Consider the following 24,937-nt stretch of genomic DNA (forward strand, 5'->3'; position numbering starts at 1 on the left):
TAATTGTTGAACCATGCAATATATTGCAGTGTAACCTGACAAATTGTATATATTGCACGGGACAGAAGAAGTTTTTCTAACAGTGAGGACTCTATGCAAGGACCCAATCTTGCTTGTAATCCGGAGCAGCTAGAATATCCCGGCAGAACTGTGACTCCTGAAGCAGAAGCTGAACCTGATATTGAGACGCTGCTTTTTACAGAAAGTTCTTCACATATTTGTTTTAGAAAAATCTGCAGAACCGAGATGTATCAGATGAAGCTCTATATTCTCCAGCAGGTTCTATGAACAGATTTAGAGCAGCCAGGGTATCCAGGGCATAAATGAGAACATGAATATCCAGGGCATACAAGTTCAACTACAGACCAGCCAGACCAACTACAGATAAATTGAGGAATAAGCAAATCTTGAGACAGGAGGCGCTGCTCTTTACAGACAGCTCGATCTATAGTAGAAAGAGTTAAGGAACAATAGATCTTGATGCAGGGGACGCTGTTCTTTGCAGACAGCTCTTCACAGACCGGTTGCAAGTACAACAAAGGAGCAGCCATAGTAGCAGAGACACCGGGAGCAGCTCAAGTAGTAAAAGAAACAGCTGGAAATGTATGTAGAACCATCTCAAGAGTACGGGGATTTAAAGTGAAATATTTGTGCACGCCCTAACCATGGGAGCAAATGATATTTGATCTCAAATCCCGAGGATTTACATCTGGATTGTAATCGATTTAATCTATTAATCATTACATTCGGTACCTTCGCACGTTTGATGTTTCATTGTAAGCATTCATTTTTTTATAAAGAAAAGCATGTTTAAGGCATATTGATCATATAGTCCTATTTTTTAGTGTTTTATTATTCACCCACAATCCATATTTTTACATGTAACATTTTAAAGTTATTTTAATGATTGCTTGCTTAATTTTAGATGTTATCAACCGTCGATACGATCTTGAGAGAGATGAAGTCCAGAATATTAAGATCAACGCAACACGATCAGCAGATCAAGTCAAGGTAAGTTATTAACCGTCGATATGGTCTTGAGAGATGAAGTTCAGAATAATAAGATTAATGCAACACGATCAGCTGATCAAGTAAAGGTACGTGATCAATCTCTAAGCGATCTTGAGAGAGATGAAGTCCAGAATATTAAGATTAATGCAACACGATCATCTGATCAAGTCAATGTAGGTGATCAATCAATAAACAATCTTGAGAGAGATGAAGTCCAGAATATGAAGATCAATGCAGCACGATCAGCTGATCAAGTCAATGCAGGTGATCAATCTCTAATCGATCTTGAGAGAGATGAATTCCAGAATATTAAGATTAATGCAACACGATCAGCTGATCAAGTCAATGTAGGTGATCAATCTATAAACGATCTTGAGAGATATGAAGTCCAGAATATTAAGATCAATGCAACATGATCAGCTGATCAAGTAAAGGTACTTGATCAATCTATAAGCGATCTTGAGAGAGATGAAGTCCAAAATATTAGGATCAATGCAACACGATCAGCTGATCAAGTTAATGTAAGTGATCAATCGTCGGTACAACATTGAGAATGGTATGATGATATTAAAATAAATTCAACTTGATCAGTTGATCAAGTCATGTTAGGTGATCAATAGGATCAATCGTTAATACGATATTGAGAGAGATGAAGAAAAAATATTAAGAGCAATGCAACTGGATCAGCTGTTGGTCAGTATGATCTAAGAGAGATACAATTCAGAATCAATCTCAAACAGACAGATGATCAAGACAAGATAAAAATTAATAACTTCTGTTTGTTAACGGAACTTTTAATTGATTTTTATGCATTTGCTTTAGAATATTTCTTGTTCTAGTTTAGGGAGGGTTATATCAACGAAATTGTCCATTTTATAAAAAGTTTCCGATCGATCTTTTTAAACGAAATGCAATTTTGATGATTAAAGTTTTAATTGTTGATCAACAGTATTTTCAATTAAATTTAAAACACTAATGTTCGAAATTCTGCTCAGTCCCGCAAGTTTAACAATTTAAAAAGTGTCTCCTTTCTAATTTAAATTGAATTTTCTTGATTAAGTTGTTTTCAGATTGAAGGCATGAAACCAGTTTCTCCATGTGATGATACAAAATTTGATATCAAGCTTAAAGGTAACAAATAGATATAAATACATTATATGCAACCCTTATACAATACTAGTTCATGTGCCCGGCGTTGCCCGTAAAATTAAAAAAATCTTATTTTAAAAATAAATTACGATTTGTGAAAAAAAAAGTCTATGTTACCCGTGGGGCACTTAAAATTTCAGCCCATTCGGTCCAGCCGTTTGGCCAGCTATAGCGACATAAAAAAATATATATGTACACACATACAAATATATATATATCTTCTTAAAATAAGTTCCGAACATTTTCTATTGTTTATTTAATATAGTTTCTTAATATGTATAAATAAATATATATGAGCGAAGAGCTTTTATATATAGATTATCTATCTTATAGAATATTTGTAGCTTATACAAAATTATCCACAATATTATCTTAAACAGTAATATCTTATACCATAACAGCTTATAAAATATTATCTGATACAATGATATCTTAAACAATAATATATTATACAATAATATCTTATTCAATATTATCTTATAGAATATAATCTTATAGAATGATATGTCAAACATACTATCTTATACAATAATATCTTATTCAATATTATCTTATAGAATATAATCATATAGAATGATATGTCAAACAATACTATCTTATACAATAATATCTTATTCAATATTATCTTATAGAATATAATCATATAGAATGATATGTCAAACAATACTATCTTATACAATAATATCTTATTCAATATTATCTTATAGAATATAATCATATAGAATGATATGTCAAACAATACTATCTCATTCAATAATATCTTATTCAATAATATCTTATACAATAATATCTTATTCAATAATATCTTATTCAATATAACCGTATAGAATATAATATAGAATATATAACCCTAGGGGATCTGGTGAAGGTGTTCTCTATACTGGGAGATGTAAGAAGAGGGAACCTGGTCAGACTAGAACCTAAACAACAAAACCAGTTTGCAGAACAGTAAGTTGACAACTGAATACTCGCCACAAGTTCTAGATTCATAATCCCATATCTGTGCAACCTGAACCTTTGATATTTCAATCCATCAGATCTTTAGCAAAACTTTTATAGAGAAACCAACTACATATTGAAAACGATCTATCGTTAAAGGTTCCTTTGACCCTAAACAGGCTGGAGGGGGGCGTTTGGCGCCCCCCTGTAGTTTTTTGTCCTAGCACTCTCATTTTTGACACTATCACTGTGAAATTTTGTGACATTTAATGATTAGTAATTTAAAGGATTTTTTTGTTAAAAAATATTTTTTTCATTTTTTTTACATTTTCTTAGGCATTTTTTTCCACCCTACCTAGCACCCAAACTATTAAAGTTATCGGTATAATGTTTTTCTTCTTTGAAAAATTTGGCTATGAACATGCATTTCAACCCTATACCTATTATCTTAAGGCCTTTTTCTAGGGGAGGGGGGCGCCGAACGCCCCCCAGGCTTTACATAGATTCAGACCCCCCAGCCTTTATAGGGTTCAAGAAAATGAAAATAGAAGAGGAAAATGCAATCTTTAATATAAAAAAATGCTAATTCAAAATGTTTGTGCAAAAAAGAAAAATTGCAAGATATTTTATGCAGAAACAAATTGAAGCAGGACACTTGAAATATGCATGTAAATTTAGAGAACATTTTGACAAATACATAAAAGATTTAAGTGAAAACTTGAAAATGTTATATTTTACTAGATTGGGAACTATATAGTTAACCCACTCAGCTTAAAATATTTTAAAACTTTTTATCTAAGAATATTCCCGTGGCTCTACAGTCTTCCGAGTTGACCATTAAAAATGACAGGCAAATCGTTCACTGGGTTCCTGAGTTATGATCGGAGATACTTTATAAATAAAAATTTATAAATTGTGGAGTCGTATACTTTTACATTGTTTTTAAACATTTTATATATATATATATATTTCGTTTCTTGAAATATGTTTTGTTACTTTTATTAATTCTTTTAAGTTATAAAGTTTTTTATATTTAAACATTATGATAATAAACATTTAAATATATAATATATTTAAACATTAGTTTATATTTAATGATACATCTGTATACGTTTTTGTATACATGTGTGTTTATATTTTGTTTAATATACTAGACTGAATTTCAGATTAAGGAAAATAATTCACAAGATGTGTGTAAATAAAAAAACATAAAATTGTGGAAATAAATGGAGTCAAGACACTTGTAATAACTTCAGGAAATTAAAGAAACGCATTCCGAAAAACATAAAGGAAGCGAAACTAAAATTTTGCAAGTTGTAATCTCTGTTTGTTTGTTTGTCCGATCATAACTCAGGAACCCGATTGACCGATTTGCCTAATATTTTAATGGGAAACTCGGGAGACCTCGGGAATGTTCTTAGCTTTGAGATGCTCAGTTAAGTGGGTCTACTTTTATAGGAAAAAAATAGCTAAAATCGTAATTTACGACCAAGCGCGGGTAAAGGGGGCGGGAGTAACTATAAATACCCTTGGGCAACTCTGGGTTTTGAAGCTTTACTATATACTCTTGTATATCTTTATATATTTTGTTTAAGATTTATCGGGTTGAAGACTAAATTGGATACTGTTCTAAAGAGAATAAATGACGAAAATCCAGAATCCATAAAAATTGATCTCATCAGGTTTTTTTATTATAATACAAATAATAATGATTATATTAATTATTATAAGAAAGATGAAACATTGACTAGTAATACTACAGTTTACTATTGTATTATTTATCCTTAGAATAATTAGAATCAATGTGGAACCAAGGGTTTACATTACATTCCTCTGGGGTTTTAATTTCCATTGGTTCTTATTTTTCCGAGAGTAAATGATAAATTCCTATGTAAAAAGCTGGTTTTAACATGGACCTGCGTAAATAAGTTTTAAGAGAATCAATGAAAATTGTTGCATGCATACAAAAATCAGTTTTTTACAAAGGAATGTTTATTTTAAAATAAACAAATAAAATATAATAAAGGTAAAAAATACTGATAAATACATTTTTTAAAAATTAATGATAATAATAAAAAAGTAATTGTTTTAAAAAAATTATTTAAATTTAAAATTTCTTATTGATATTTTCTATTTCCTTAGGCCAAACACTGAGGCTGATGTTTTCTGCAAGGAACATTGAAGATGGAAAAACTTGAATTTAAAAATTACGTCATAATTTAAAATTTGGACTCATATTGATGTTTAATCATAGGTTTACACCTTTAAGCTGCAACGATATATGAATTAGAATATTGTGACAAAAACTCAATTCCTTTAGTTTACTGTTGAGAAGAATCTATTATAAATCAGAACTAAATTAAACAAAAGACAGTTTTTCATTTTGATAAAGTATTGAATCTTTAATCTTGCTTTATGAAGGTTGCTGATTTTACTCTAAAAGGTTTCTATATAGGTTACAAACCTATACTAGCAGGTTAGGGTTTTAAAATATACCATTTATTTTCCGGTTTGTTAAAATTATTTTTATAATTTACATTTTTAATTTCCCGGCCGAAAAAAGTAGTTTTACACAATTTTATCATCTTTTGAGATGAAAATGCGCAAATTTTTTTTAAAACTTTGCAGAGCGGTTCATTATTTAAATAATTTAGTTTTCCCAAGGGACGTAAAGTAACTTAAAGCTAGGGGAATCACGGGTTGGTAATATTGGTCAAAAGGTGGTAAAAACAATAATTGGTTCCCTTATAAACATATCGAACTTTGAGTTAATTATCCAAATTGCATTTAAGTTTTGTTTAACTTGATGAAACATTTAAAAAGTTTCATCCATTAGAGGGGTGTGTCAGTAAACTTTTGACTGTTCTAACCTAATTTTTAAACTTTTGATTTGATTTTTTGATTTAAACTTTTTTGAAACCAATGTATGCATAAAAATGCATTAATAACAGACAATAATAAAAAAGTATAATTTATAACAGCGCTCGGCCCAGAAAGTGTCTTAACCTAACCTAACCCTAAATAATAAAAAATAAATAATAATAAATTTGCTGGTTATTCTGATCATTGTAATGCTTTCATGCTTGAAGCATATGGGTATCAATGGTTACAACTGGTTTTCACCACTACATGTGTTAAAGATTGATTTTAAGATATTATTTGACATGAACTAACAATTTAATGCTTCATAACAGGGAAGCAATAGCTGGATGCAAGGTGGAGGGAAGCCAAGACAATGTTATATTCTCATCTTATATTTATTGCATCCTTGTTGACTCGCGTGAATGAAGAGATACATAATTTTTTTAAACCTTTAAACAAATTTATGAAGATTTTTACACTTCTAAACGAAATTAAACATTTTAATTTACATAAAAATCAACCTTCCTTAGGTTTTACAAACTGTACATTCTATAGTTTAGTATTTCATGTTTTCTGAGTTTTAAATGAGCAACTGCTTTGCAGTAAAATTTGCGATCAATTCTATTCCAAATCTAACAAACCGGTTTCCGTGATTGAAATATCAGTGATACAAGAGTTTGTCATAATTTTGTTCAAAAGTTGTGAAAAAAATATATTTTGATATTCTTAATTTTTTTTAAACCGGCTCTTTTGGATATGAAAACCACTTTTATTCACTACTAACAGAATAATTATAAACTTCTTATTTAAAGGGTCTCTGGATAGTATAGATGTTTACCAATGCAACCCAGAGCAACTAAAAACTGTTCAGGTTAATTTATTTTTCATTGTATTTTAATGTTTTTTTTAGATTAAAAATTCTAGAAAGTACAAGAGTATTTTTTCATCTACCCTTTACATCTTAACTTATACATACTGGAGGTACACACGAATGTAATGTACCAGTGCATAGTGCAAGAGTATAGATATGTACTCTATATTAAAAACTATGTTGGAAGTACACACACAATAATGTAATGCACCAGTACAAGAGTGTATACATGTACTCTATATTTAGAACTATACTGGGAGTACACAAGAATGTAATGTACCAGTACAAGAATATCCTCCATTCTCTGTTTGCACGGATCTTGTGTTCACATGGACTCCAGGTAAAGTATATTATCTGTCTGTTTCGGCATTTGTATCTTTTTTATTTGACTGTTTACAGATTTGCCTATATATATCTGTTTATTTATTGGTATTCTTTTACTTCATTAAGAAATTTAACACTTACTTATTATGTTGTGGTATTCTATAAGTTAATATTTGGTGAAAATTCAAGAGATAGAAAATTTTTTGAAGGTTAATAAAAAACTGCCTGAAAAAAAGTATTTTCGATTTTAAATAGCAGATATTTTATGTTAAATATATTTTGAATTTAATATTTTAGGTTCTACCGGTGAAAGTTTAGAGGAAGGAACTGGAATTAAAATGCTCAATAAATTTTACTACGGGTAGATATTTAATATTTTTACAAAAACAAACATTTAAGAAAAACCCGTTAATCCATTTCAAATTAATATTAGGCAATTAACTTTAAGTCGGAAGCTTTATCAAGGGAGGTTTAAACAAATGTACCTTAACACAAATGATATGTTGAACTTTTCTATAAATGCAAGCAATATATTTCTTCATCATATCAACAAAACAAAAAAAAACAATTTCAATAAAATTTTAATAAATATTTGTTTTAGTCATAGATTAATAACAATACAGATAGAACACTAAATGTCGACTCTTACAGATTTATGGGTTTTTCATTCACAATAACCATGAGGCAGAAGTCCAAAGGAGTTACGCGCATGCTCTCTGTCTGTCTTGTAATTCAACGAGGCATGCGCGTAACTCCATTGGGCTTCTGCCTCAGAGTTATTGTGGACGAAATACCCCAAAATCTTGAAAAGACGACATCTGGTGTTCTATCTGTATTGGTATTATTCTATGGTTCAGTGGACTAAGCACGCTTTTGTTGAAAATACATTACTCCAACGTGGATGTAAATTTGGAGGTTAGTAAATATCACGATTTTGTTTTTAACTTTGAAAATAGGCTTTAACGTAAATAAGAAAATACTTTTCACCAAGGAGAATTGAATAGAAGGAGGAGGCGATTGGGTTTTTGGACTGCTGAAGAACTAGTTTTTGCGTAACAACAAAAACAAAGGCAGCCAATCTAATGTAAACAAACATGAGTTAGTATACAGTGAATCTTCATCTAATGCCAGAGATGCACCAGATGTTTGTTTATCATTTGTGTTATTGTTTACAATCTTTATTATTGTTGTTACGCAAAAACTAGTTCTTCAGCAGTCCAAAAACGTAACAGCAAAGTGTACGGAAACCCAATCGCCCCCTCCTTCTATTCAATTCTCCTTGCTTTTCACCAAATCTTTGCTTGCATGCATAAACATGTTTAATATTTAGCTACTTAAACTGAATATGTAATCTATTTTATATCTTTTATTCTTAGAAAAGTTTTTTCTAAATTTTTAGTTTTCAGAAGTGTTTTAAAATTACTATTTTAAACTTCTTTGTTTAATTTCTTATGGACAATAAAAACTACATAGTTGTGATTATACAGACACGCCAAAGAACCTTTCTTTGTTTTAGTTCAGTCACTTTTGTAGTTTTTTATCATAATTGGCATACTGTCTGCGTGTCGGACCGAACACAATCGGATTTTTATAATAATGCATAATATGATTACAATAACATATTTAGTTATAAAATATATAACAAATGTCAAAATTTATATATTTAAAAAGACTATATCTGTAATTTCAAGTGACCCTCCATTTATAGAGTGGCATGTTTGATGTAAAACGCTTGAAAACGGGTACTATATTGCTTTATCCGTGCAACATATCAGCGTTGTCAAGTGTTAAATTCTGACATTTTCATTCTGTGTCTCATCTGCGTGGTCCGGAAGTCAATTTTTACAGAAAGTTAAGAAACCACAATGGGAAATTATCAATGTTTAGATAGAAAACTAAGATATTTCAATCATATTCTAAAACTGTTCCTTACGAAGATTACTTGTTGTGCAGGGTTCTAGTGGAATGCGTCTATTCCACAGCAATGACGACTTAACTCCTGTATACAAGATCAGAATTGGACATACAGCTGATCAGCATCTTGTTGTTATGCCAGGTATTGCAAAAATTAGTGTTTCTAAATCTCTTAGTTTTCTCATAATTATCAACAATTTTCTACAGAAATATATTTAGTTTAATTTGTATATCAAAATAAGAGCAATTCTTCACAAAAAAGTTATTTATGCAAAGTTGCAAATGAATACACAAAAATGAATAAAGATTAATATAAGAAGAAATGTATGCGAAACTCAAAATTAAGACTTTTTAAACTTATGATATATATATACACAGTGATAACCAGAAAACTCTGAAATGGGAAGTCGACTTTTAGAGTCAAATTTTAAGTTTAAAAAGTCAATTGAACACACCCATTTCACTTAATTACTGATTTGACAAGTGTCTAGCAGAACTTTATTCTTTGTAACAACATCAAATCCACTTAAGTATTGCTAAGTCGTACTCCTATTCCAGAGTTTTCTGGTTATCTATGTATATAAAGTTTATAACATAATTCATATCAATAAATATAATTGGAAGTATTTATTAGTGATATTTCGCCCCCACTCCCCTTTCTTTCCTAATAATGTGAATTGTGACATACTAATTTATTGCAGTTTATGGCTCATCGTCCCCATTTAATAATATTAAAGGGACTGTAAGTGTAACTTTAAGTAATTAAATTTTGCAGAGAAACCAGCAATCAAAATAAACAATTTATATACATATGTATACAGGATAAAGTATGTATATTCAACTTATTATTTATGGCAAAGTTTATCAAAGTTTTACAAATAATACAAATAATTTCGGCCTCAACACACCAAGACAAAGAAAAATGTGAATTTTCAATGAATATGTTTTATATAAGATTTAATGCAATTTTCTAAATTGCGATTTTCTCTCTACACCCTCCCGGCCCCTCGCTTCATTTTGTACGCCTGTTTATATTTTAGCGACATTTTTTTAATGTCTGCAGTTTATTTAATCTGAGCCCGCGATTTAAAAAAATCTTGAAAATACGGCTAGGGTCTTAGCTGTCGTTGGGCCTTATTTACGGCTTGAGCTTTCGGATTCAAGCTGCATCATATTTTCAACAGAGTTAAGTTGAAAAAAACTGGTTTAATAATTTATTTGGCGGATTTTCATGGAAGGAATTGGTGCATTCTGGGTTCTTAAAAGAACACGACTCAACATTAAGCCTTATTCTCCACTAAAAAAAACCAAGGTCGTTTTTATTTTCATTGGGTCTAACTCCTGAAGTCGAGTCGAAGATCTTGCAGCTGTCAATCACGTGACACAAGCTGTTGTTGGAGTTTGGACGAAGATCGGGTCTGAAAGTCAGGTTTAAGGAATTACGACTCGAGTCGAAGTTTTTATATCGCGGGCTCTGTTCAGATATTGTTCAAAAAAATATAAGAGGGAGAAGGGGTCGAAGAATCGAGTTTTTGCCACAAACTCAAATTTTTACCCTGTATCTTTGTAATCTGATGATTTAGACCTTGGATATTTCAAACTCAGATTATTTTGCTTAAAAGAATTTATAGCTTGCATTAAAATATCTAAGGTTAACGGCATCAAAATTTAAGGCAAATGAGCCCAGGGGTTCCTGAGTTATGATCGGACAAATAAACTAACAAACAGACAGAATAACAGAGATTACAACTTTATATATATAGATATGGCTGAATGGAGTGTATCAAGTATGTGCTCTAAGTTCTGTTTCACCTTTCCCGCTACCATTAATATCTCCAGGGTGACCCTTCTGGGTAGCCGCCATACAGACAATATGTTTATCAGGTAGCTTTCTTAATAACAGGATATAGGCTCTCTTTATCACAGGATATAGCTCTCTTTATAATAGAATACTGCTCTCTTTATAACATGATATAGCTCTCTTTATAACAGGATATGGCTCTCCTTATCACAAAATACTGCTCTCTTTATAACAGGGTACTGCTCTCTTTATAAATGAATATAGGTCTTTTTTAATATATATATATAAGTATTGTAATATTTAAAGCATTGGTTACTCATACTAAACTCCGCCTCGCCCCTTTCTCTCTTTGTTCTTTAAGTCAAAGCAAAATATAGAACCTGAAGATTGGACAGTGCACCCCAGATCTTTATAAAATACAGACGTAGAGTTTAATCTCCTGTTTTTTATAAAGGCCGGGGACTTGCATTTTAGACAGTTAACAGACAGCTAACAGATAGATGGATTATCGATATGCCTTATAGAGAACACGTGAGGCCAACAGCCTCTTCCCCATCATTACTTAGGAATGTGTATTCTCGGACTCCTCAGTCTTTGTATCCTTCCGTTTCTGGGACTGGACCATTTGCTCTCGTACCAGCTCGTCTAAACTACCCACTAGGATATCCTGGATACAGAGAAGAACTAGGATATCTATGCAACCTCATCTTTACAGACAGCTCTCCGCATATCTGGAGCAGCTAGAAGATATTAGATGCAGCCTCATCCTAATATCGATCTTTACAGACAGCTCTTCACATATCTGGAGCAGGTAGAAGATATTAGATGCAGCCTCATCCTTATATTGATCATAACAGACAGCTCTTCACATATCTGGAGCGGCGCCATGACAAACTCCGGAAAGACAAACTTCGGAAAGACAAACTCCGGAAAGACAAACTCCTGACGAGACAAACTCCTGAAAATAAAAACTTCTGAAATACAAACTCCAAAATATCAAATTTAAAAAATGTTTCACAATTTATATTTAATCCAGCCGCAGCGCTCGGCCCAGAAAGTGTCATAACTTAACCTAACCCATGGCCGCAGCGCTCGGCCCCCTAGCCTGTCCTAGCCGCAGCGCTCGGCCCCCTAGCATGTCCTAGCCGCAGCGCTCGTCCCCCTAGCCTGTCCTAGCCGCAGCGCTCGTCCCAGAAAGTGTCTTAACCTAACCTAACCCTAAATAATAAAAAATAAATAATAATAAATTTGCTGGTTATTCTGATCATTGTAATGCTTTGCTGCTTGAAGCATATTCAAATTACTAAAGATTGAGAATTTTTTCTAGGATATTTGCGGATTTTGTCTCCTAAAGTTTATGAATTTTATCATATTTCATTCAGAGAAAATTTTCATAATTTCAGGAGTTTGTCTTTCAGGAGTTTGTACTTTCAGGAGTTTGTACTTTCAGGAGTTTGTCTCGTCAGGAGTTTGTCTTTCCGGAGTTTGTCTTTCCGGAGTTTGTCATGGCACCTCTGGAGCAGCTAAAAGATATTAGATGCAGCCTCATCCTTATATCGATCTTTACAGACAGCTCTCCACATATCTGGAGCAGCTAGAAGATATTAGATGTAGCCTCTTCCTTATATCGATCTTTACAGACAGAGCTCCACATATCTGGAGCAGCTAGAAGATATTAGATTCAGCCTCATCCTTATATTGATCATAACAGACAGCTCTTTACATATCTGGAGCAGCTAGAAGATCCAGTCAGACCTAGGACTCATAAACAACATAACATAGCTCATAAACAAAAAAATTAACGGTTGGTGACCTATTATGTTTAGTTTATGAATCTACGCCTCAAATGATCAAATATAAATACAGAACGTATTTCTAGATCTCGAGGTGTGCTTCTCTCTTTTTCTCATAAAAAGTCTGCTTTTTTAACTTTTCAATTTTTATTGTAATACAATGTTGCGATAGTAATACGGGAATCCCGAATACATTTAATAATACTAATTTCTAAAAATTTAATTTACAATTCTCGTAAAAAGAAATTATAAAGGCCGGGGAAATTTTGGTTATTAAATATTTATTTTGAAATTGGCAACTGCATAATTGCATTTAAAAACCAAATTGTTTTACTTGTATGGAGTAAACAAAATAATGGAAAACCCCTTTATGTTTGATTATATCTTTTATTCTTTTATAAATATATAATTAAACTTTTTCCTACATCTTTTGAAAACAATTTTAAAAAGCTTGAACACTTTGATAGATCTCTTAACTATCAACTTGAAATTCTCAAAATGTGCTCATTACAGTATTTACCATCAAGCTCTCTTCTTAAGATGTGGAATAACCTGCCTCTTGACTTAAAAAGAAGCAACTCTCTAAGTATATTTAAAAATAGACTACTTTGCATAAAGATAAATCATACCCCATGATCTCTAATAGTTCTCAAATCTATTTAATTGAAATATTTTGTTATCATCATTGAAATTAGGTGGAAAAAATAATCAAAACAGCCAAGAGCTATTTTCTACCTAATTTCTTTATACTTTATACTTTATACTGTTAACAAAAATTATCAAATAGCAATTGTAAACTCGAGTTGTGTACACAGATACATGTACTTTAGCAATAAATTTATCTATCTCTTTATCTACCACGCCACATGTCATCAATCTATCTATCTACCACGCCAACAAGGTTATCTATCTAACACGCTAACAAGGTTATCTATACATCTATCTACCACGCCAACAAGGTTATCTATCTAACACGCTAACAAGGTTATCTATACATCTATCTACCACGCCAACAAGGTTATCTATCTAACACGCTAACAAGGTTATCTATACATCTATCTAACACGCTAACAAGGTTATCTATACATATATCTACCACGCCAACAAGGTTATCTATCTAACACGCTAACAAGGTTATCTATACATCTATCTACCACGCCAACAAGGTTATCTATCTAACACGATAACAAAGTTATCTATACATCAATCTACCACGCCAAAGGTTATCTATCTAACACGCTAACAAGGTTATCTATACATCTATCTACCACGCCAATAAGGTTATCTATCTAACACGCTAACAAGGTTATCTATACATTTATCTACCACGCCACCAAGGTTATCTATCTACCACTCCAACAAGGTTATCTATATATCTACCATCTACCACGCCAACAAGGTTTTAACTATTAGGGCCTCCAAGACCTTTTTGGGGTTCCAAACCTCACGAGCGTAGTTAATTATCCTCATGAAAACTCCCGGTTAAGTAGTAATTTATTGTTTAATCTCCTGTTCAACGAAATAACCAACCGTGGGGGATAAAATAATAATGAAATCAATAAAACTATCAATTATGATTTTAATTCTCTTATTTCTTACTAATGCATGGAAGAATATTTAATTTCTTGATCTAAATCTTGAATTAAATCTGTATGGATCACAGAGGAAGGATAAGTAATTATCCTCCCTGTAAATAGGGAGGATAAGTAATTATCCTCCCTGGAATTAAAAAAGGAGAGAATTTAAGGTTGGTTATTTCGTTGAACAGGAGATTAAATAAATAACGAATACCGAATGAAATTACCATGTTTATTGGAACACTAAACTAAAATGTTTAGTGAGAAACCCTGTATATCTTCATGTTAATTGGGACTCCCTGTATATCTTCATGTTTAGTGGGACACCCTGTACATATTCATGTTTTGTGAGACACCCTGTATATCTTTATATTTAGTGAGACACCCTGTATATATTCATGTTTAATGGGACACCCTGTATATATTCATGGTTAGTGAGANACCACCCTACCAGGTTATATTTTATAGATCCTTGAACCACCCTACCAGGTTATATTTTATAGATCCTTGAACCACCCTATCAGGTTATATTTTATAGATCCTTGATCCATCCTACCAGGTTATATTCTATAGATTCTTGATCCACCCTACCAGGTCATATATAATTGATCATTGATACACCCTACCTGGTTATAAATTATTGATCCCTGATCCGTTTTACCAGGTTATATTTTATAGATACTTGAACCACACTACCAGGTTATATTTTATAGATCCTTGAACCACCCTACCATGTTATATTTTATAGATCCTTGAACCACCCTACCAGGTTATATTTTATAGATCCTTGAACCAGAACCACCCTACCAGGTTATATTTTATAGATCCTTGAACCACCCTACCAGGTTATATTTTATAGATCCTTGAACCACCCTACCAGGTTATATTTTATAGATCCTTGAACCACCCTACCAGGTTATATTTTATTGATCCTTAATCCATCCTACCAGGTTATATTTTATAAATACTTGATCCACCCTATCAGGTTATATTTTATAGATCCTTGATCCACCCTACCAGGTTATATTTTATCTACCCAGGTTTTATTTTATTGATACATAGTTCTGTTCTTGGTTGATTTATTGATTGGTGACCTGGTTCTGGAGTTTATGTACAGTACACAGAATTTGTACATAATTTTGTTCTAGGTTGATTTAGCGACTGATGAATTGGTTCTGGAGTTTATGTACAGTACACAGAATATGTTCATAGTTCTGATCTATGTTGATTTATTGACAAATGAATTCGTTCTGAAGTTACATACAATACATAGAATATGTACATAGTTTTGTTCTATGTTGATATATCGATTGTTGAATTGGTTCTGGAATGTTTGTAACTGTGTACAATATACAGCATATGTGCATAGTTCTGTTCTATGTTGATTTATCGATTAATAAACTGGTTCTTGAGTGTGTGTACTGTACAATACACAGAATATGTACATAGTGATATTCTAAGTTGATTTATCGATTAATGAACTGGTTCTTGTGTGTGTGTACAATACTTAAAACATATTTCTGTTCTATAGGTTTATTTGTAGATAGATATGAACTGATTCTTGTACAATACACAGAATATGTACATAGTTCTGTTCTAGGTTCATTTATCGATTGATGAACTGGTTACGTAGAGTGTGTACAATACACAGAATATGTACATAGTTCTGTTTTAGGTTGATTTGTCGACTGATGAACTGGTTCTGGAGTGTGTGTACAATACACAAAACATGTACAGTGTGTTCTCAGGATCATTGGAATCGAAACAACCACAGAAATGTCAGGTTAAAAGATTATAGGTTTTCATAGAACAAAAAATAAAATATTGGCCATGGAGCACAATTAGCAAATATGTCACGCATTATGGCCATTTTCAAAGATATTAAAAAATTTAAAAGTATCACAACTTCCGCTAAATGTTTGATTTTTAGGACAACATTTATATTTAGGATTAAAATTTTACAATTTTTATTGAACAGACCATCAAATTAATTATGTTAGATGGAATTACTTAAGCTTAATATCCTTTAACAAGCCTGGGATTCTTACCAAATGGTATTTTTTTTCTCAAATTTTTGTTTTCCAAATGAAAACTTCGCTGAAAATGGACAGCTACGTAAAGGTCAAAGCCTGCCGCCTGGCTACCTTGATATTAGTTTTGGTATTCAAACACAAATGCCAGATAGTATTTATGGAGTATTCAAATTCAATATTAATAAATGAATTAGAATGTTCAAGGTTGTACAGTACAAAATTATTTATATTTAAAAATAGAATACTTTTATGGCATTAATAAGTATGCAATATATTTATTTCAAACCAAAACTTGCAACGATAAAAGAAACCAAAATGTTTTTGTTAATGTACTCAAAAATACTATAAACTAACCGTATTTACAGGCAGTGTTATCCTATACTGGAAATGATCTGAAGGTTAAGTCTTGTCTCAGTAAACCGAAAACCTCCACTATTCAGGAATTATACTATTCAAAATAGATCATCTTAAAATTTAACTGAAAGATACCTTCAAGTGACTTTCAACTTTAAATGCCCTGTAAATCTTTACCTGATGTATAGTTCTCACAATTCTCTCCATTGTTTTTCTGTAGCAAGAAATCCGCAAGTGTCAAAAATAAACCATGGATATCTCATTCATTCTTGTCCAGACAAAGCTTTTCTGGGAACAGACATTCATCTGTTTATATATAAATTAAGCCTCCAATTACATTTTTTTTAAAATTTCCTTTGAAACTAATAAATAGCCACAAAGTTCAATTTTCAATTTATTTTATTTTAGCAACAGCTGATGGTGCAGACCTTTCATCAGTTTTTTTAGATCAAATAGTCAAAGTTCAACATAGTTTATATAAGTTTAGTTTTTCATTCAAATATTATAATTTGACATATAGTATACTTTTCAAGGATTCCCTAGGACTAAATGTTTCAGATACTGGAGACCTGAATAACCAGGGTAATATAAATATTTGTTTATCCCTATATCACATTATCTTCCCGGCTCATCCTGGCCGGCTTGATCAATAAACATCTATTTTATTGTATCAACTGAATTTTGTATTGCTAGAGAAATAATTTTGCAAAGGAATTGAGTTAATGCCAAAAATTCTAACTTTTCAATCCCTATATCTTTGCAACCCGATGTGGAAGCATTAAGGGATTAAATACTAAAGTGGGCCAAACTCAAAAGTGGATGACAACATTTCATGTCCCAAGTATTTAAAAATATATATATATAAATTGGTCTGTACGGAGTGCACAGTACGACAGAAACTGGACTCCCTTTGTTTACAAACTCAGTATAGAATAATAATAATAATAATAGATTAACGTAAAATTAAGATTTCAGAAGTGAAGTTTAGCCATTTTACTGCACGATTTCAGACAGCGCAATAATGCCTGCATAGCCTGTAAAACAAGGAATGCACAATTTGTGATACCGAAAAATAAAGATTTTCGAAATATATATCTTGGTCTTCACTTTTGTATTTTGACAGATTTAAAAGCGTATTCAGGGTTTTTTCCCAGGAAGGGCTTACATTTCTTTATCTTTTTAAGGGGGGGGGGGGGGCAAACCCCCCCATAGCCCCCCTGAATACGCCTCTGGATAATAACATAGATATTTACAAACATATTTCGGAATGGAGTGAGATTGGAAAGAACAAAACTAAGCAGTTTCAAAGATAAATTGCTATAGAATTAGAAGTGCCAGGCAAAATCAATGAATTTATTAAGCGACTATATAGTATTTATATATAAACTACATACAAACATACAAAAAATTTCTATTTTTAATTATAAAAATAAGTTATAGCTGAAGACGACATTTATATGGACCTTAAGTCTATTTTTTCTAGTCTTTACTTACTAAATGAAATCTTTTCATGCAATTATTTCCAAACCAAATAAAACCTTATGGCCCAACCTGTCGTCGTTGCCTTTGTCTGTTCCACTTTAGTATTTATTCATTTGATGTGGAAGACCTGAGATATTTCAAACTATGAATTCTGTAAGATAAAATGTCTTAGTTTGAAATACAACTGTACGTTATAGACCAATTTTTTTGTGTTAACTTGCTTAACCGACGCCAGAAGAGGTTAATGACCGCGCTGTCAGAAGTTAAAAATGGTATCTTAAAGAAGTTGTTTTGAAATGTTTAAAAAGAATTTGCATTTACATTTAGATTCCTTGGTCACATGGTTTGGAAAACAAATGGATGAAAAAAGAAAAGAAATAAACTCGGAGATCAGAAGTAAAAGTTTGAGGTAAAATGGATGCAAAAGAAATTTACTTTTTTATCTTTTAACATTTTATTCATAAACACAATGTTTCATGTTTTTGCAATTATCAGAATGTATTTATTTCTTAATTCTTTTTTTTAAGTGGAGTTTGTATGTTTGCGATGGATAAAAAGCTGCTGGATAATATTGGATCTATCCCCAAGGAAATATCAGAAGCTTTAATCAAACAAAAAAACTTAATTTTTTTAAAAATAATAAATAATTAAAGCTGCAGAATAATACGAGATTTTTCCAAAACTTTACAGTCTTCGAGGCAACTTAAAAAAATTGACATGGAAGTTTTCAAATTACCAGTCGATCATACTCCATTAAAGGAATTGAGTCTTTGGAACAAAATCAAATATTTAAACCTCAATATCTTTAGAACTCGATGTTGTAAACCTTTGATAGTTCAAACTCAGATTATTTGAACTAACAGAGTTTATAGTTTGAAATATCTAAGGTCTGCAACATTTGGTTCCAAAGATATAGTGATTAGAAAATCAGAGTTTGTGGCAAAGGTTCAATTCTTTTACTCTTGAAATTGAGTTGTACAAATGCAAGAAATTTTTAAATACATTTTTTGAATTTGTAATTTTTAAACTATCTGATATGTCAGGAGAAGATGCTGTTTGAAAATGACTGCAGCCTCAACAAAGCAATTAGTTCCAAAATATCAGAAACTGGATTATTAGAAAATAATAATCTAAAGAATAATATCACTGAAAGTAAAGATAGTTTTCAGTTTCCAAGCCTTGAACTAGAATCTGTCCTGGCAATAGTGGAGGAAAATAACATTGCTCGTGATACGTCTTTTGGAAGTTCTGAAGGAGAATTGAAAATAAGTTCTGAAAACGAGATTGCAACTGCAGACGCAGATACGATGATAAGTTCTGAAAACGACACAGAATTAAAGATAAGTTTCGAAAACGAGATTGCAACTGACACAGATATAAAGATAAGTTCTGAAAAAGACGTTGCATCTGATACAGATTCGATGATAAGTCCTGAAAACGAGGTTGCAGCTGACGCAGATACGATGATAAGTTCTGAAAACGAGGTTGCAGCTGTAACAAATAAAATGATAAATTCTGAAAAAGACGTTGAAGCTGACCCAAATACAAGTTCTGTAAACGAGGTGGCAGCTGACACAGATCCAAATACAAGTTCTGAAAAAGAGGTTGCAGCTGACACAGATCAAAATACAAGTTCTGTAAACGAGGTTGCAGCTGACACAGATCCAAATAAAAGTTCTGAAAAAAAGGTTACAGCTAACACAGATTTAAAGATTAGTTCTGAGAAAGTTGATTCAGAAGATGACAGGAATGATATTGTTTTCCCTTCCGGGGATGATATTGCTCCTATTTTAAGCCTACACATTAATGCAGATAACAATGAACAGTCTGAATCACAGGACGAATCTAAACCAACATCAGATTCAGATCAAATCATCATTTTTGAAAATGACGAGGATGAAAACTATGATGAATATGCACCTGAAGTAGATTGGGTTGACAAAGACTCTCTTAATGCTGATCTAGAATCTAAACTAACAAGACAGACTAGCGTGGGATACCAGGATATGGTTTCTCAGGAACCAAGAATTAAAGATATAGATCTTCAACCAAATCTAGAGATTATGGTTGAAGCTTTAGAAGACACAGATAGCTCTGAACCTGAATCTGAACCAAGTGCAGAGCCTGAATCTGAATCAAGCGCTGAATCTGAACCTGAACCTGAATCTGAACCAATCGCTGAACCTGAACCTGAATCTGAACCAAGCACTGAACCAGAACCTGAATCTGAACCTAAATCTGAACCAGAACCTGAATTTGAACCAAGCGCTGAACCAGAACCTGAATCCGAACCAAGCGCTGAACCAGAAACTGAATCTGAACCTAAACCTGAACCAGTATCAACCACAACTATGAAATTACAATCAACCTCTATTCCAGCAACCACACCTAGACCTGCTCCGACCCAACCTAGAGTTACTGAAACAGTAAGACCGACCAGCACGTCTGGAACTGAAACACCGTCGCTTAAATCTTCTAATCTAGGAGAAAATCCGTCTGCTCTTCTATCTGCTAAGCTAGATAGGAATTCTGCTTCGTCCCTATACCATTCACCTGCTAGAATCGCTCTTTTATTCCTAGTACAAATAATTAATTTCAAAAAGCAATATTTTTAACTAAAACATTCATCAACCTTTGGTTAAAGTATCTACAGGGTGTCTCATTAAAGGTTATCATTGATAAACACTATAGCGATCGTCTTTGAGAGCTCCCTTATGAAAAATGTAAATAAAAAAAGCCACACGACTTGTTGACATTTCAAAATACGATCAATGTTCCGCCTGAAAAGCTTATAAATCGAGCAACCTATTTTTGATGCACATTTCCTAATTTGCTATTAAATTTAAATAATGATCTTTGAGTAGATTCTGCCTTGCTTAATGTAACATTCTTGATTTTTTTATTCATATAATTATTTGTGTAGTTAACTTGTTAACTTCAAAATTTATATTTTTAATCCAAACACCTAGATAAATCTATATATTCTTAAAGTAAATATATGATTATGAACGCACAGATATGCGCCAAAGAAAACAAATCATTTTTATAAAATTGTTGAAATTTGGTATAAAAATAATTATGAGAAAAAAATTCAAACCGAAGCAAAACACGCTAAATCTGTTTTTCAAATTGTCATAGATAAATTTGAAGTTCTAATAAACTTGCAAATTAAAGTTTATGTTTTTTTACTTTCTTTGTCCCACTAATTCTTTATGAACATTCTATGATGCTTTAAAAACTATTTATTAAAATGATCATTGTTATGAGTAAGATATTCTTGTACTGTACTTCATTTACTAACATATTGTAGAGAAACAAAGTAAATAAACGGTTCTGTCTGATTTTTTTGTAATCCGATATGCATGACATTGATGTCAAAAATTATTTTAAGTGAAAAAAATTCAAATCATTGCATGTAACAATTGTGTGACTTATTCAAAATTGCAAAGTTTTAAAGTAAAAATATATTAAAACATATTCTTGTAAATGAGGATCAGATGGATATTGTAGTCTTGTATATCTTTAGATAGGTCTAGTTTTTCCTTTCACAACACTTATTCTGAGGCCGAATTTAAAGAATTTGAGCCGCCGCTCAAATATGGTTATTTCACTTTAAATTGTATTCAATGTTTCAAGATTTAAGCCGGTGCTTAATTGAAACCGGTTTTTTGAGGATTTAAGACACGGCTCAAATTCATTAAATTCGGACACTGGTTAGTTATTTGGTAATTGGCTAATTTCTTGTCAAACATCAAATATTATTCTCGGACGGCTAATAAAAACCTTTTTATCACCGCGATCACGGACCTTGTAATAATGTTTATAAAGGAACGCAAGATCACTCATAAAAAATGCTGTACATATATTTATAAGAAAATTAAGAAATTGGATATTCATTTACTTTATATTTTATTGGTCAATGATGTCCTAGGACTGATGATGATGTAGAAAAACATCAAAATATATTTTCTACTTTGAAGTTGTTCATTCCACAGATAGAGAACACTTTTAACCAATTCGGATTTTTACAATTAAGAATCAACATGAGATTATATGTATATTCAATGCAAATGTGATTATATGTATATTTAATGCAAATGTGATAGATTACAAATAAAATTGAATAATATGCATATAATGATTGATTAACTAATAAACAGCTTTAAAGGATACTGCTGTAAATCGAATATGTTTCCACAAACAATAAGATTTTAAAGCAACAACGAACTTTTCACACACAGTGATATGAAGGTTAAATCTACGATAAATATAATTCTGTTGTTGAAAAGAATTAAAGTAAATGAAAAATAGATATGACTACATTTAATATGTGCAGTCGACTTTTAACCTTCTAAATATATTCTGTTGTTGAAAAGAATTAAAGTAAATAGAAAATAGATATGACTACATTTAATATGTGCAGTCGACTTTTAACCTTCTAAATATATTCTGTTGTTGAAAAGAATTAAAGTAAATGAAAAATACATTTGACTACATTCAATATGTGCGGTCGACTTTTAACCTTCTAAATATACGGTTTGTAGACTGAACCAGAAAACTGTGAATTTTTCTTTATTTTATTTACAAATTAACTATTTTTAATGAAGTGCTTTAAGATCGGAACTTTGTCTCGAATATTAACCCTATCCCTGCTGGGGTACTTGAAAACCAGGATATGCTGGGGGGGGGGGGTCAATTTGACCCCCCCTTTAAATCCCATGTTTGATGTCCAAATATGACAAATGATACATCATTAGAAAGCTCTTGTGCTCTACTTTTAGAATCTGCAAAAAAATTTGCAAATTTGCAAAAATTGAATTTTTTATCGCAAAATCCAGTTATATAGTAAAAATGTTTGCAAAAATAATTTGTCCAAAAAATGAAAAATTAAACATTTTTGAAAAGCCCTTGACCATGCCATTTCAAATATGCAATTTTGCAAAATTTTAAATAACCTGATTTTTAATCAAGAAAAACTAAAAATGTGAAAATTTCCTTTGACAGGTTGTTTGCAAAAAATTTGCAATTTTTTTTCTCGCAAAACTTGTGCAATCCGTTTCCTTATGTCATAGGCTTTCCAAAAAGCTAAATTTTATCAAAATCTGACAAATGAAAGTGGGTCAAAACAAAGATTTAGTTTGTTACAGGCAAAAGCAGTCATTCAGGCAGTGTGCCTGAGGGCTCAGGCAGTTCGTATTAAAGCTCGGTTTTAGGCCTAAAGGGAGGGCTTTGGGTGTATAAGAAAAGTCAGAGAATTTCAACAGCCTCAGACCAATACTTTTTGAGTTATGTATAAAAAATTACAGTGGGGGGTCAAATTGACCAAATTGACCCCCCCCCCCCCAGCAGGAATAGGGTTAATATATCATTAACGTTTTATCTCAATATTCAATGTGTTTACTTTTGCGGATTAATGCTTGATCCTTCAATTATGGTTATTCTATATCTCTCCAGAGCTTCTCATTAACACACTAGCTCTGACGCCTAAACGTTTTTAAGCGAAATTAAAAAAAACTCGGAAAAGACGACATTCATTTTATAGTTTTCTCATTACAGGTTTTCAACTGAAGAGAATTGAAAAAGTATAATTGAATAGGTTAAAGAGATGGAAACTATAGACATCAATGTGATCCTCTGTATTGAGAAGAAACCCAGCGCGGAGAATGCGGTCTCAGTTTCGATTTCCTGAATCAGGTTTTTAACAGCTCTTTTGTTTTCGTAACAACAGTTCTCCAGATTATCTCTAAAATCAGTGAATAGTTCAAATGTAAATTATTTTTTTTTCCCCAATTCTTTTAAATTTATTAAAAAATTTAATATTTTCTTTATTTCAACTGAATATTAAAGCACAAAAAAGTTACCCCATTTTTAAATCTTTTTAAGAACTAAATAACATGTTATTGCAACTTACCTAAGCTTTAGAGCTAAGGATTGATAAACTTTGAAGGATTTCTCCAGCATAAGAATGATATAAACCATCTCTAAAAACAGTCCAGGGAAAAAAAATAAAAAAAAGTCATAATTTTTGGCAGAGAAAAGGGAGATAAAGAAATTGACGACGGTAAAGCAGAATTTCACAAATAACCACGGTGAAATACCGTCCTTGAACTCCTTAAACTCCTTGACAAGTTGCTTCACTTTTATTTCACTAGCATCCTCCTGGTGTTCAGTTGTATACTGGTTTATGTTAAAACTACTCTGAGCTGCAGATGCACCAACCAGAAATATGTCAAGGAAACACAGTAGTTTATGAAGCATAACGAAAATGGATTGAAATATAAACATTGGAGGTAAAAGATAGATTATGGGTGATAGGTTTGAAATCAAATTTAGAATGAGCAAGAAAATATGACTTGGCCTCTGAAGTTCATGGTTTTCCAGTAAAAATGGACTTTTCTCCACAAAGTAAGCAATAGAAGGGAGAACACAAATATTCTGAAGAACCATCAACAAATCTACTGTTGCTAATGCCAATAATTTAATGGAAACGTTTTCTACGCTATCTTTTAGTTCTACATAAAGAAACGCTGCTCCTAATCCAGCATAGATCAGACACCAAGATAATAATCCACAAATGTTTGCAATCCTTGATCCCGATCCAGGGATCAACTTGATAAAGGAAAGTCCTGAAACAATATATGAAGTTATGCTTTGAGACAGCATAGTGTTAAACTAATAGAGTAAAGGGAACCAGCCTTCAAAACAAACAGAGAAGAATTCAATAAATCTATATTTTTAAACATATAACAAAGTTGCAAAGGTTTAAGGATTTTGCCATTTCAGGAGTTTTTCTCTTCAGGATTTTGCCATTTCAGGAGTTTTTCTGT

General features: G+C 31.8%; 3 protein-coding genes across 3 annotated transcripts; 2 read left to right on the forward strand and 1 right to left on the reverse strand.

Annotated features, from left to right (window-relative positions):
* Positions 1–6: 6 nt before the first annotated feature.
* On the forward strand, positions 7–10,974 carry LOC111711835 (uncharacterized). Its single transcript, XM_023486294.1, has 12 exons — positions 7–1,011; positions 2,082–2,142; positions 3,015–3,108; positions 4,695–4,781; positions 5,242–5,272; positions 5,521–5,575; positions 6,774–6,832; positions 7,079–7,172; positions 7,454–7,517; positions 8,014–8,071; positions 9,110–9,212; positions 10,834–10,974. Exons 1-12 carry the CDS (start codon positions 904–906, stop codon positions 10,956–10,958), a joined length of 939 nt encoding a protein of 312 aa, XP_023342062.1. The 5' UTR covers positions 7–903; the 3' UTR covers positions 10,959–10,974.
* A 4,271-nt stretch (positions 10,975–15,245) lies between these two features.
* Positions 15,246–21,612, forward strand: LOC111711837 (proteoglycan 4). The gene is made up of 7 exons (XM_023486297.1): positions 15,246–15,261; positions 15,917–16,024; positions 16,640–16,714; positions 17,162–17,210; positions 18,438–18,519; positions 18,638–18,698; positions 19,154–21,612. Exons 2-7 carry the CDS (start codon positions 15,971–15,973, stop codon positions 20,723–20,725), a joined length of 1,893 nt encoding a protein of 630 aa, XP_023342065.1. The 5' UTR covers positions 15,246–15,261; positions 15,917–15,970; the 3' UTR covers positions 20,726–21,612.
* A 1,847-nt stretch (positions 21,613–23,459) lies between these two features.
* On the reverse strand, positions 23,460–24,753 carry LOC111711838 (uncharacterized). The gene is made up of 2 exons (XM_023486298.1): positions 24,022–24,753; positions 23,460–23,853 (listed from the first exon to the last, which is right to left on the reverse strand). The coding sequence occupies exons 1-2, from the start codon at positions 24,555–24,557 to the stop codon at positions 23,661–23,663; spliced, it is 729 nt and encodes a 242-aa protein (XP_023342066.1). The 5' UTR covers positions 24,558–24,753; the 3' UTR covers positions 23,460–23,660.
* Positions 24,754–24,937: the final 184 nt, after the last annotated feature.

This window comes from Eurytemora carolleeae, unplaced genomic scaffold (assembly GCF_000591075.1).
Source record: "Eurytemora carolleeae unplaced genomic scaffold, Eaff_2.0 scaffold1206, whole genome shotgun sequence".
Classification (NCBI taxonomy): domain Eukaryota; kingdom Metazoa; phylum Arthropoda; class Copepoda; order Calanoida; family Temoridae; genus Eurytemora; species Eurytemora carolleeae.